The 13,251-nt window shown below is 43.9% G+C and overlaps 2 protein-coding genes across 2 annotated transcripts in view; both read left to right on the top strand.

Annotated features, from left to right (window-relative positions):
* The first annotated feature begins 610 nt into the window (after positions 1-610).
* Gpr61 (G protein-coupled receptor 61) lies at positions 611-1,987 on the top strand. The gene has a single exon (XM_059266083.1). It carries the CDS (start codon positions 638-640, stop codon positions 1,985-1,987), a length of 1,350 nt encoding a protein of 449 aa, XP_059122066.1. The 5' UTR covers positions 611-637.
* A 3,905-nt stretch (positions 1,988-5,892) lies between these two features.
* The window catches only part of Gnai3 (G protein subunit alpha i3), a 42,388-nt gene continuing 35,029 nt past the window's right edge, over positions 5,893-13,251 (top strand). Inside the window, exon 1 of the mRNA XM_059266082.1 lies at positions 5,893-6,148. Coding sequence (XP_059122065.1) covers positions 6,031-6,148 — 118 coding nt within the window. The 5' untranslated portion in view covers positions 5,893-6,030. The remainder of the gene's footprint in view (positions 6,149-13,251) is intronic.

Here is a 13,251-nt window from a genome sequence, read left to right as displayed (position 1 = left end):
CCAAACCAGACCCAGTGGACAGTTACGAAATAGGTGTTATTCCTTCCTTTAACAGATGCCTTCATGAGGAAACTGGAGTCCAGAAGAGTTGCAGAGTGAGTAATGCCCAGACCTGGAACTAGAAGCTGAATCTTATTCTCCTACTCCCCATTCTGATGAAAAATCAGAAAATTCACACAAGCTCCCCTAAAGCCAGGGCACTGTCCTGGAGCTCAGCAGGACCCTGGAGAAGGGAGACAAAGGATTTAGGATTGCCCTCAAAAGGGAAGAAAAGCATGGAGAACTAGAAAAGGAAGTGGGAACAGAGGTGCCAGAGACCACTTGGAAGGTGGCATGCAGCAAGTATGTGAGGATCAGTCCCTTGCCTGTCGGCTGCTACCATCACCGGGGCTGACCCTGGGGCTGCCTCGCGACAGAAACTGGACATGAGCTCCGGAGTTCAGAGCTGCCTGGCCTGGCACTACCACAGAGGAGCCCAGCTTGGAAGGCTGGTGATAAGGGCCTGCCTACAGGCTCCTGTGGAAGGCCCCCAACGAAATCGGGAAGCCGAGGTCTGGGCTTTACATCCCAGGGCTGTGGAGTAGGATGGGGGATGGGCCTGTAACAGGAAGTGCCCTGGGTGTCCTCTTTCGGCCCCATGGAGTCCTCACCCATTCCCCAGTCATCAGGAAACTTGTCTACTTTGGGAAGAGCCCTTCAAACCCCAGGTCCCTCTACTGCCAGCGGGGTCCCAGAGTTGGGACTTCAGGACGTGGCTTCAGAATCTGTGGCCCTCTTCTTCATGCTCCTGCTGGACCTTACCGCTGTGGCTGGCAACGCTGCTGTGATGGCTGTTATCGCCAAAACACCTGCCCTCCGAAAATTTGTTTTTGTCTTCCATCTCTGCCTGGTGGACCTGCTGGCTGCTCTGACCCTCATGCCCTTGGCCATGCTGTCCAGCTCCGCCCTCTTTGACCACGCGCTCTTCGGGGAGGTGGCCTGCCGCCTCTACTTGTTCCTGAGTGTTTGCTTTGTTAGCCTGGCCATCCTTTCGGTGTCTGCCATTAACGTGGAACGCTACTATTATGTGGTCCACCCCATGCGCTACGAGGTACGCATGACGCTGGGCCTGGTGGCCTCCGTGCTGGTGGGCGTGTGGATAAAGGCCCTGGCCATGGCTTCTGTGCCAGTGTTGGGAAGGGTCTCCTGGGAGGAAGGAGCCCCCGCTGTTAACCCAGGCTGTTCTCTCCAATGGAGCCATAGTGCCTACTGCCAGCTTTTTGTGGTGGTCTTTGCTGTCCTTTACTTCTTGCTGCCCTTGATCCTGATCTTCGTGGTCTACTGCAGCATGTTCCGAGTGGCTCGTGTGGCCGCCATGCAACACGGGCCGCTGCCCACGTGGATGGAGACGCCCCGGCAACGCTCTGAGTCTCTCAGTAGCCGGTCCACTATGGTCACCAGCTCCGGGGCTCACCAGACTACTCCACATCGGACGTTTGGGGGTGGGAAGGCAGCAGTGGTCCTCCTGGCCGTAGGGGGACAGTTCCTGCTCTGTTGGTTACCCTACTTCTCTTTCCATCTCTACGTGGCCCTGAGCGCTCAGCCCATTTCAACGGGACAGGTGGAGAATGTGGTGACCTGGATTGGCTACTTCTGCTTCACTTCCAATCCCTTTTTCTATGGATGTCTCAACCGTCAGATCCGGGGCGAGCTTAGCAAACAGTTCGTCTGCTTCTTCAAGGCGGCTCCCGAGGAGGAGCTGAGGCTGCCTAGCCGGGAGGGCTCTATTGAGGAGAATTTCCTGCAGTTCCTCCAGGGGACTTCTGAGAACTGGGTGTCCAGGCCCCTACCCAGCCCCAAGCAGGAGCCACCACCTGCTGTTGACTTTCGAATCCCAGGCCAGATTGCTGAGGAGACCTCGGAGTTCCTGGAGCAGCAACTCACCAGCGACATCATCATGTCCGACAGCTACCTCCGTCCTGCCGCCTCAAAGAAGGGGGAGTCATGATGGACACTTGGAGGGAAGCAAGGCTTGGGGCTGGTTTATGATCTTAAGGACTGTCTTTTCCAGCTGCTGGGGTTTGGGCTGGGGTCTCTGGACTTGGCTTTTGCTTGGCGTTTCCAGAGTCAACAGGATGGACATGTGGCAAAAGCCTTGGACTTGGCTATGATCTTTGACTATTGGGGGAGGGGAACCTGGGTATGGTGAGACCGATGATGAGAGAGAAGGGTCACAAAGGTGAGGCGAAACCTTTCTACCAGTGAACTTTTCATGCCTCAGGAAACAGGGAAACTTCCTAAGGGTAGGCATTGGAGCAGCAGGCTAGCAGCAGGGTTATTCTGGGGACCATTGAGGTTTACTTCTTTCTGGTGTAATAGTCCAGGGTAACATTTACATTGAAACAAGGTAAGGAAATAGCCCACATCTTCTCATTTGCTTACTACGTTAAAAAAGAACAAAACTGTAGCCAAGTGTTACCTGAGTTCATAGATTCCTTTTTTAAAAGTTAATGTCTACGATTTCTCTTAAAGTGAGTAGACCGGTAGGGTGAAGTCTCTCTGGGATTTGGCCAGCAGCAAGGAGAAACTGCAGGAAGGGTAGTGGAGGAGAAGACAGGAACACCCTCTGCAGCTCTCTCCCATTCTGCTCTTCCCTGCATGTAGGAGATCAAGTATGGAGATCTCAGCAGAGACAAACAGGAGACAGGCCGCCCCTTTCCTCCCTGTCTCTCGAGGAACTAATAGAATGATTGGGGGTCAGAGAGCTGAGGGTGGGGGTTAGCCTTTGAATCGGTAACATGGCTGGATACAGAAAGGCCAGGTAAGTTACTCTGATCAATAATACTGCCAATCTTTTCTTTCCAGGACTGGCCTCCCCGATCTCTCTCCTCATGGCAGTGACCCACTTCCAGCCCCCTGGACAATCGGGTACAGGAAGGAGACTAAGGTCGGGCAAGGGGAAGGGTGGGGCTTCCATAGTCCGTGAAATGCCTCCCTGTTCTCGTTCACTGCTCTCAAAATCAGCTTCTGTGATAAAGACTTAATATCTGCAGCCCTAGGTTGGAGAGAAGGCAGATTTTTGGGCTTTGGTGTTTATTATGACTATAGGAACCATATTGGTTAGTGTCAGCAATGGTATTTTCAATGCAGAGGGATTCATTGCAAGCTGGACAGGCTACCTATCTGGGACCTCCTGTCCATTCCACTTCCCTGAGTTGACTACCAAAGGGTCAAGGCAGAATCAGAGAGTGATGTGGTCTATATCTGAACAAATTTCTGGTTCACTGAACAACAAAGGGGGAAAGTGTGTTGGGGTGGAGTAGTTTCCCCTTTGGACAACTAATAAATTTTATGATAAAAGTTATATTGATATTAACACTGATTCCTTCAGTTCTATTCAATGCATAAATAGTTGAACGCCAACACTTTCTGGTACACACACAGATGATGTGTGGTCTCTGCCTTCAAGGAGCTCATAGTCTAACTTGATCAGATAGTTGTATTTTTGTAGAGCATATAGATCTGATTATCCATGGTTCTATCTTCTGAGAATTCACTGAAGTGATGCAGAGCCTCCCTGCAGACTGTGACAAGTGTGGGAGTGTAAACAAAACTCTCTAGTGAAGAAAACAACCTGCTAAATAAAACTTGGCACACAGCTTTTTCCCCTTTTAGATTAGGTAAATTTCCAGGTTTCTGTCTTCCTATCTTTTGTGTATTCTTCTAGTCTAGTGCCTATTACACTGAGGAAATCCCTTAGAAGGTATACACAGCAAGGAGAGTCCTTTCGTCCTCAAAACCATCTCCCCCCTCTCTCCTGAAATAAACTCATGCTGAGAAATCTCCTTCCTACTGTATCATAAGGGAAAATTTTCATACACTATTAATCTACCAATCAGCTAGTAGACCCAGAAACTGCCAGAAGATGGCAGTGTGAGCCCAGTAGCAACAGGAAAGGCCTGAATGGGCGTGTGTGTGTGTGTGTGTGTGTGTGTGTGTGTATGTGTGTGTGTGTGTGAAACATTGCTTGGCAGCCATTTTGTTAATTTTTTTTTTTTTTTAACTTTGCCCTCCAAGCCTTCACATAAAAGGAAGTTTTAGGTGCAATGATAGTTCTAATTCATACTGAAATAACCTGACACTGAGATCTTGCTGCCATTAACTAGTAAGTTTGGCATATAATCATTGGCTTGCCTTTTTTTTTTTTTTTTTTTTTTCTGGCTGTATGGAACAGATAATAAAGGAAATAAAACTTTCCTTTTTATTATGCAGAGAACTTTCTCCACAACTTTTGCTATAACTACTTTCCAGGAATTTTCTAGTCACCAAGATGTATTGGTAAAGTCCAATATACAATCCTTAGCTCTTGAAAGGTGTTCCTGGAGCAACAGGATGAGACCATCATCCTGTCAGTTATTGTTGCCTACATCTTGGTATTGAGGTGACTGCCATCCTAGATTAAAACAAAACCAAAACCAAAAACCTTAGACTTTCTGTTGTCAGGTGTCCCCCAAGCAATACCTTCTAGAGGCCTGGTAGAAAAAGTTCAAATCAGGTAAATGTACTTACTGTGTGGATGTGGGAAAGCTGCTTAATTTCTCTGAGCCTATTTCCTCATCTGTGACAATGGGGATCAATATTACCTACCTCACAGGGTTGTTGTGAGGATTAAGAGATGAGACACGGCAGCACCTAGTCATACCTGGCAAATAGGTATTCAATAAATGTTGTATTTCCCTTCTCCTTTTGCCCCTCCCCCCCCCGGAAGTGGTCATAGAGGAAAAGCAGCCTCTTTCTTTTTAATGGTCATTTGGAAGTGATTGGGGTACTTTTCAGACTTGGACTGATAAGCATTACGGTAAAGTGGACCAGGTTAATCTCCTAATTAAATGGTTCTAATTAATTTTCACTGTACAGACCTTTCTGTTGGGGATTTGTACTTAAAGTTTAGCTTCTACTAGAGAAATACATTTTAAATTCCAGGGAAAGATTTCAATGGCTGCAAAAAATGTGCCCTTTCCTAAAAGTGGTGAGTCACTGTGGGACTATTTGGCAGTAAAGGTATTTTAGGATTACTTTTAGTAATGTTATGACTTATTTACAATCTTCAGGCTATACTAGAGAGACGACTTTTACTAAACTCCCCTTTTCTGTGGTTATCATATAGGAACTCTCGCTAAAGAAGGATGCACTGGTTTGCTTCTGGGCATGGGACTAAGTAGAGCCCTTGGTTTATATTGGAGAAAGGGAAGCATGGAAATGTTGAGTGAACTAAACCTGTTGTCCATGTTCTGTTATTTGCTAGAAGTCGAGTGATCCTTTGTCAACATAGGAGTGCCAGGCAAATGTACAGCTCACAGAAATTCATACGTTGTGGCAGAAGGACTAAGATATACTTAAGAGCAGGAGGAAGCCTACTCCTAGGCTTCATCATGGGTGTAGTAGCGTCAGGCATAGACGGAACCCAGGCTGGGCAGTGTGTCCCATTTCAAAGATCAGACTGGGACAACTTTGGCTAAAGTGTCCAACACTCGGCTTTGGGCAGAAATTCGGGCTCTACAATCACAGATCAAAAGGGTTTTTCTGGCCAGGGAGACTTTTCCCACGTTAAATTTCCAGAGGGCTGTAAGCTCTTATTTAGGAATCCGGTTCTCACCACCAAACCTTCTGGGCGACCTCAAGAGGACACCGCGAGCTGGAAGTCCCTCTTTTTTTACACTTTTCTAAGCCCAAGAGCCCAAGAAGTAAACGAGTAGTAAGGCTGGGAGGTGCGGAGCGACGGACCCCCATCACTCCGCGGGAACAGCCAGTCTCTCGGAGACTTCCGCTTTCCGTACCCCTTTCGCTTCCCACCGCCACAGTGCTCCAAGTGGTAACGGCCGCTGGGCGTCGCCGGAAGTGTCGTAAACAGCAGATATCCGGTTCTTCCGGGCGCTTGGGGAGCTGACGGAGAAGGCCACCGCCCAGCCGAAGACGCGTCTCAGCCGGTGTAGTCGTGGTTCCCGCGGTGTGTGAGTGAGCCCGGGCCCGGTCCCCTCTCCCGCCGCCGCCATGGGCTGCACGTTGAGCGCCGAGGACAAGGCGGCGGTGGAACGGAGCAAGATGATTGACCGCAACTTGCGGGAGGACGGGGAGAAAGCGGCCAAAGAAGTGAAGCTGCTGCTTCTCGGTGAGGGGCTGGGGGCGGAGCTGGAGTGCTAGATTCCCGAGAGCCGGGCCCCCGGAGCGGGCTGAGCTGATGGGGGTCTGGCTAGGCCGGCGGGAAGGACCCCAAAGGGACCGGGAAGGGGGATGCCCGGCAGGGGGCGGGTTCTGGGCTGGGTGATTGAGGCCCCGGAAGGCGTGGGGATTTCAGGTTGGAGAGGGTGTAACCGGCCTGGGATGGTGCTTAGCAGAGTTGGGGAGTTTGGAGCTTTGAGGCTGTGTTGAGAATCCGGGAAAGGCCCATAAAGGGAGGGACCGATATTAGGGAAGATTTCACATTGGGTTGGAACGTGTTGAGGAGGATAGTGTATGGTGTCAGGTGGGCCTGTCCGGGGTTTGTGTGAGTTTGATACTTGATGGCAGGATAAAGCTGGAAGGATTGAGTGATTAGAGAAGCTAGGACAGAGGGGTCACATAAAGAACCTGCTGTTTGTAAAAGAGCGCATGTATTTTTTTTTGTCCTGTTAGGTGGATTGTCCAGGCACGTAAAAGGGGAGGCGGGTGAAGTAAGTGGGAAGTTCTTAGGTATAAAAGAAAAGAACTTGGGTGCAAAGGCCGGCTATACTTTTTCAACTTTTCCTATCTTTTTTTTTTCCCTCTTGAGGTTTTGTAACTGCTTTTTTTATTAAAGGGATAGGAATGGTGTAAGCTGAGAAAATTGAAAGAATGCAATCTTTGAGGTTTGTGATAGAGGACTAATGGGCAGTAGATTACAGTGGGGACGTTCTAGGAATGATGTGCGTTGGGAAGTAGAATAGGATAATGTATAGAATGGGGCATATTTACTATAAAGATTGTGGTAAATTTGGGGGGAGTTGTTTTTTATTGGGTTTTTTTTTTTTTTTTGGTTTTTCGAGACAGGGTTTCTCTGTGTAGCTTTGCGCCTTTACTGGAACTCACTTGGTAGTCCAGGCTGGCCTCGAACTCACAGAGATCCGCCTGGCTCTGCCTCCCGAGTGCTGGGATTAAAGGCGTGCGCCACCACCGCCCGGCTTTTATTGGGTTTTTAAAATGAAAATATTAGCTTCCAGACTACAGCATGCTGCTTTTTACTCAAGTGGCTTTTATATATAGTCAGACATGTTTTAGTCAGGATAATTTAGTTTTAAACTTTGATAGGCCCAGTAAATCACATAAAATTCTCTGGTATTAGCTTACCAATAAATCCAGCCACATTCATTATTCATATTTTTGAGGAATCTGTTAGATGAGACTATGTACAAGTCACAGGTTCTGTCAGCAGCAGAACTTTTAGATAAATTGAGTTCTGAGGAGTCACAGTAGAGTACCAATTTCACTTTGTGAAGCTCCAGAGGACAGACACAACCACCATAATCTCATACTTACTTGGTGCTTTAAGATGTTCTGGGTGCTTGTTTATATGTTGTGGAAGCTGTAAGTGACAGCTTGACTATAAAGAAAAAGGTACGCAATGGAATTTGAGCTTCCAGAAGATAGGAAGTCAAATCATAGCTCTAGATGGCCAGTGTCTATGTAACAGGTGCCTAAGTATTTAATTAACCAACCAGCTCCCTCAAGCTCATGGTGAACATGGGTTCATGGGGACCTTTCAGAAGTTTGATATAAAACACCACCCTTGCTAGTTTTCTCCTTTGCCTTAATTTTTGTGTTTTGAGACAATATTATTACATAGCCTTGGTGGGCCTCCAGTTCTCCATCCACCTGCATCACTGTATCACTGTACCAGTAACATTAGCATTTTTCTCTTTTTAAAAAAATGATTTATTTATTTTTATTTCATATGCATTGGTGTTTTGCCTGCATGTATGTCTGTATGAGGGTGTCATCCCCTGGAACTGGAGTTACAGACAGTTGTCAGCTGCCATGTGGGTGCTTGGAATTGAACCCAGGTCCTTTGGAAGAACAGTCAATGCTCTTAACCGCTGAACCATCTCTCCAGCCTCCGATGTTAGCATTTTCTGTATTGATCTTAAAGATCTTCTGTGATTTGGTTTCTATTGACCATTGAAAAACTTGGGCAAGCAGAACTATCCAAGCATCTGTAAAAATCTTTATTCAGGGACTTTAATTAAAACTATTAAACACACCATAGCTTAGAGAATTTGGAAAGTTTAAGTAACAGTCAAAGTACTGAAACATTTGTTTTTAATTTTTACCAGCTTTTTATTTATTTATTTAGCATGTTGTTTTATTTTGAGACAGAATCTTGGTCTCGACATTCATGAGATTCTGTAGCTGAGATGATGTGTACCACATCATGAAATTTATTTTTCTCTCAGGATTTTTTTACAGCAGTATCTTGAGCAAATTAAACCAGTAAGTTGAAGTAGGTTGAGAAGCATCTGGTCTTAACCTGACTTGTGTCATAATACCTTGTGAGGTTAAAATGATCTTTCATGGGGCTGGAGAGATGGCTCAACAGTTAAGAACACTTGCTGTTCTTACAGAGGACCCGATTAGGTCTCAGTACCCACATGGCAGCTCACAACTATCTGTAGGCATGTACATGGTACAAATACATACATGCAGATTAAACACTTAGACATAAAATTAACAAATCTAAAAACTTAAAAAAGGATCTTTCATGATATTTCTCTAAGTAAAATTTGCCTATATTGTGTATAAAAATCATCCTATATGGTATTCCAGTTATCCCCTCCCCCCCATTTTTGGGGCTACAGAAAGTTTCCTTTGGTACATGTAAGCCATTTTTACTTCAACACTGTGAGACTATTCAATTTAGTTTAAATTGAAATCTACTTCTCTTGTCTGTCCTGATTCGAATATTTTCTTTCTTATGTGGCTATGATTATGTGTAGTGATTGCAGCATGGAATTTGAAGTCAGAATGCTTCAAATTCTAATTCATGTTTACTAGCTGTAACCTTAGGAAAGTAATTTCCATTTGCCTCAGTCTATTTTTAAGGTATAGAAAGTAGAGATCCTACTGGAGAGAATTGCTGGGAAGATTAAATATGATAATAATATAAATCCAAACATGTCTAGTGAATTTTAACTGTTTATTATTGTTAAAAGCCAGGGTTACAGGTTAAAAATACTGTAGAAGTTTGAATTAGTAAGTTAGTATAGGCTTCATTACTAACTAAGGGAGACTTCAGCATTGCAATTCCTCCTTTGGCTTGAATTTTGTATAGATACTATTGGGATCTTGTTGTGCTGTTTAACCAGAGTTTGTTAGTGAATTGTATAAATATCCCCAACCAGTGTGTATAGGGTGGCATGTAGGTGTGCTACTTGGAATTGTATGTTCAGATTTAAGTCTTGTTTGGAGACAGGGGCTTATTGTGTGTGTAGCTCAGATTAGCCTGTAACTGTCCTGTGTCAGCCTTCCAGCACACAGGATTGTGAGTATGTGGCTCCACACCCAGCTCTGAAAGCATTTTACAGCTTCTACATTGACAGGAGCTGAAATAGTGTTTAGACCGTTTTTCGTGTGACTCTCTCTGTAAACTTCTTCAATTTGATCATTTGAAGAGAAAAATTATTTGCAAGGTTTATACTAGTTCATTATTTAATAACCTGTAATACTTTACATTTCATTTTCATGGCATAATCTTGTAATGTAAAGAAAGATATCTTCTACCAAAGCCTTCCAGTACGTCATGATGTCTCAAAAGTTGGGAGGTGCTAGTGTAATGAGTGAAGACACTGCCTTTGGATTCCAACAAAACCTGATTAAGTTCTCACCTCTATCTACTGATTTTGAAACTCAGAACAAATCACTTAGCCATGTGAATTATATTCCCATATGTAAGTAGGGCTGATTCTTCCTGTTTCATAATATGAAATGACATAATGTACGTAGAATACTTCGTGTCAGAAGATAAGAATCAGTAAATAGCAACCTCTGTTACAGTGCTTGTGAAAGCTATCATTTTAGTTTCTATTTTTGAGGGGTGTTTCAGACAGACACTGACATTCTAAATGTTAATATGCAAAGATCTTCAATTCCTAATCTTGTGCTGATAATAATTTATGGCAAACCTAAGTTGCATGCAGAGAATTGGAATACTGTATTTAAATTTTATATTACACAATTGGTTATTCATATTTAATTTGCAAATTACTAATGGAATGTGGTTATTGAAAATAAGATTCTCCTTTGATTCCTCTGTAGGGTGGTAGTCATTATAATTTTTACAACCCATTTAGGATAAGGTTTGTAGATGCTAAATTTCTAGTGAGGATTTATCACACCTGGAGGAAAAAAAAAAGGAAATGAATAAAAAGTAGAGATAAGCATTGAAAAAAAAAGATTATTTTTAATAATCTTACCTTTGTGTCTTTTAAAAAAATTTTTTAGAATCCCGGTGGTGGTGGCACATACCTTTAATCCCAGCACTAAGGAGGCAGAGGCTGATGGACCTCTGTGAGTTCGAGGTCAGCCTGACCTACAGAGCTAGTTCCAGGATAGCCAGGGCTACAAAGAGAAACCCTGTCTGGAAAACACAAAACAACAAAAATGTTTAGATTAATTTTTTCTGTGTCTGAGTGTTTTGCCTGCATGTAGGTAGGTGCTCCGCATGTGGGCCTCATGCCCACAGAGGTCAGAAGAGGGTTTCAGATTCCGTGGAATTGGAGTTAAGGATGCTGTGAACCACTGTGTGGGTGCCGAGGCCTCTGCAAGAGCAACAGGTGCTCTTAACTGCTGAGCCATTGTGTAGCCTCCTCTTTGTGTCTTTTATATGCGTGTACTCACCACTTCTGCAGTGTGAAAATGTAGCACCTTTCTGTATCCTGTCATGATTTTCTCTGGCTGCACTGTTGCAGACAGTGATAAATATGGAGTAGGTGTTCAGTACTTAGAAGATTTACAGGGCATGTGACTTCTGAATTGAGGCTGTGACTATGCTTTTCAAAACAGTTTCAGCCGATTACACTTATAAAATAGTCTTTTAGTTTGGGGGCTGTTGTTTCTGTTGAGAATGGTTCTTGATGGAGAGATCTGATTCAGAGGTTAGTGAAAGAAGCTCTGCTCTAACTGACGTTGTGAAGTGGATATGCTCTGTCCCTGTCTTTTTGAAACCTTGTGCTGTTTTGATGTCATCCTTAATGAACACACACACACACACACACACACACACACACACACACACAGCTTGCTTCTATTGGTCCTTGAGGCAGGAGGACTAGGGATTTCTCTATATCTTTTGTGGCAGGACCTAATACAATCTAAAGGTCTGTGAGGAACAGGAAACAGTCACCCTAGTACAAGTAGAGGAGGGGTTTATAGAAAAGACATAAGTAACTAGGCAGCTTCATAGACAGCATTCAAGGATAGGTGGGAGGTGAAATACAAGCAGGTTGCATGCTCATGAATTGCAGCACCCTCCTCACTTCTAGAGCAGAATGCCCACTCACACTGCTTTGCTAGCGAAGTCACTTCTTCGTGTCATCTTTTCTCTGCTTCTTCTAATACTCCTCGTCTTCACCACACACCAGCCTACAACTTTGACTTACTCTGCACTTTTTCTGGTTAAGTCTTGGTATCTAGCACAGGCTTCCAGGATCCCTAATCCAGATTCCTGGGAAAGGATCAGATTGGTCTAACCTTGCAGGTACCCACCAGAGTTGGTGGTGGGTGTGTGATAGAGTTGATGGAGTGTTACGAGTTTACAAGGCTGATCTTTTCAAGTGTCAAAGTAGGTCAAGTTCTCTATTAAAAAGGTATGGCTAGAGAAATAGTAATTAATGAGTGACAGTGCCTGTATCTAGTAGACATTCATTAAATCTAATTTGGACAGAGTAGAATGAGGTGGAAATATTGCAGAAGCGAGCACATCACTGCTTCAGTTCCTCTCTCATTCACTTCTTGATTATTCTCAGTGTTAAGTTGACATTTTATGTAGTTGGCAGATGGGTTTAAACTCACCTGGAGGTAGAATGTCCTGTTATTAACACATCTAACTCAGAATAGTTAATGTCATCTGGATTTAATTATCTTTAATTTAAATTAAACAGTTAAAAAATACAAGCAGTGTGTATTTTTGTTTTTAGGGACTGTGCTTCATAACTTCTGGTTTCTCTCTAGCTAATGTTTCTGTCTACTGCTTTTAAGAAAGAGTACTGGGGCGGGGGGGGGGGGGGGGGGGGGGGCGGGGGGGGGGGGGATCCAAACTAAGGAAAGAGTTAAGACAGACTAGGTTGTTATTAAGAACTTTCCTTTAGGTTATGTTAAGGGGTAGGTAAAAACATTTGGTAGATAAGTTAGTGCCCTGGGCTGTTGTTTTCTTAAGGCGTTAGGTTGGGCTTAGTTTTTTCCTCAGGTGAAGCTTCAAGGGAAATGAGGAGAGAGATGCTTTAAATACTCAGGAGTTAGCATAGTAATCGTAAAGACCAATTTAACGTGGAGTCTCGTACTGTGAAGGATGGAGAGCCATGGACACTAAATTTGTCCCGAATACTAGTTTTAAAATGTGTTTTCTAGCTAGCAGAATTTAATGCACCAGTGTTTGTAAACCTCTTAGAACTGGTAACTCAATTCAGAAGTTATAAGACACCATATAATATAGGGCATAGAGCCTGAGCATTGCGAGGTTGAGTCTAATCTCTAGGCTTCATTTTTCCCTTCTCTGAACCAGTGAGGCATTTGAATTGGGTCTTAGGGAGTCCCTTGATTGTGAAAATCATATAATTTAACAAGTTACAAAGAGGACTATTTTTGTGGTATTTTTCTTATTCAATGGTTGAAATTAGTTTAACATCCCAGACCTGCTTAGGAAGACAGTTAAAAACTAAAGACATGCATCATAAACTTCCCACGGTGCAAATATTCAGCAGAGCACAGAGAAAATAAGTTGTTTCAGTATTTGATTTTCTCTGTGTTGTCTTTATTTTAATATAGCTCTTGTGTAGGCTCTAGCAAGTTGGAGTTATTTTTAAGCTTTTTTTTTTTTTTCTCGTTTTATCTATCCAGGTTATCCTGTTACCTGATTAGTGATCAGCTGTATCGTTGCTGTAATTCAAACTGTTTGAACTGAATAACACTGTTAGGGACACGGTTCAGTTGTTCTAGTTGGATATATTACTCTGTGTAAGTGAATTTTCTTTTGTTCTTTGGCTGTAA

The sequence above is a fragment of the Peromyscus eremicus genome, chromosome 6, assembly GCF_949786415.1.
Source record: "Peromyscus eremicus chromosome 6, PerEre_H2_v1, whole genome shotgun sequence".
NCBI classification, from domain to species: Eukaryota; Metazoa; Chordata; class Mammalia; order Rodentia; family Cricetidae; genus Peromyscus; species Peromyscus eremicus.
The sequence above is the reverse complement of the archived record's forward strand: the minus strand, read 5'-3'. Positions and strand labels throughout refer to the sequence as shown.

Coding starts and splice junctions, on each gene's coding strand:
- Gpr61 (XM_059266083.1), top strand. CDS start 638: ATGGAGTCCTCACCCATTCCCCAGTCATCAGGAAACTTGTCTACTTTG.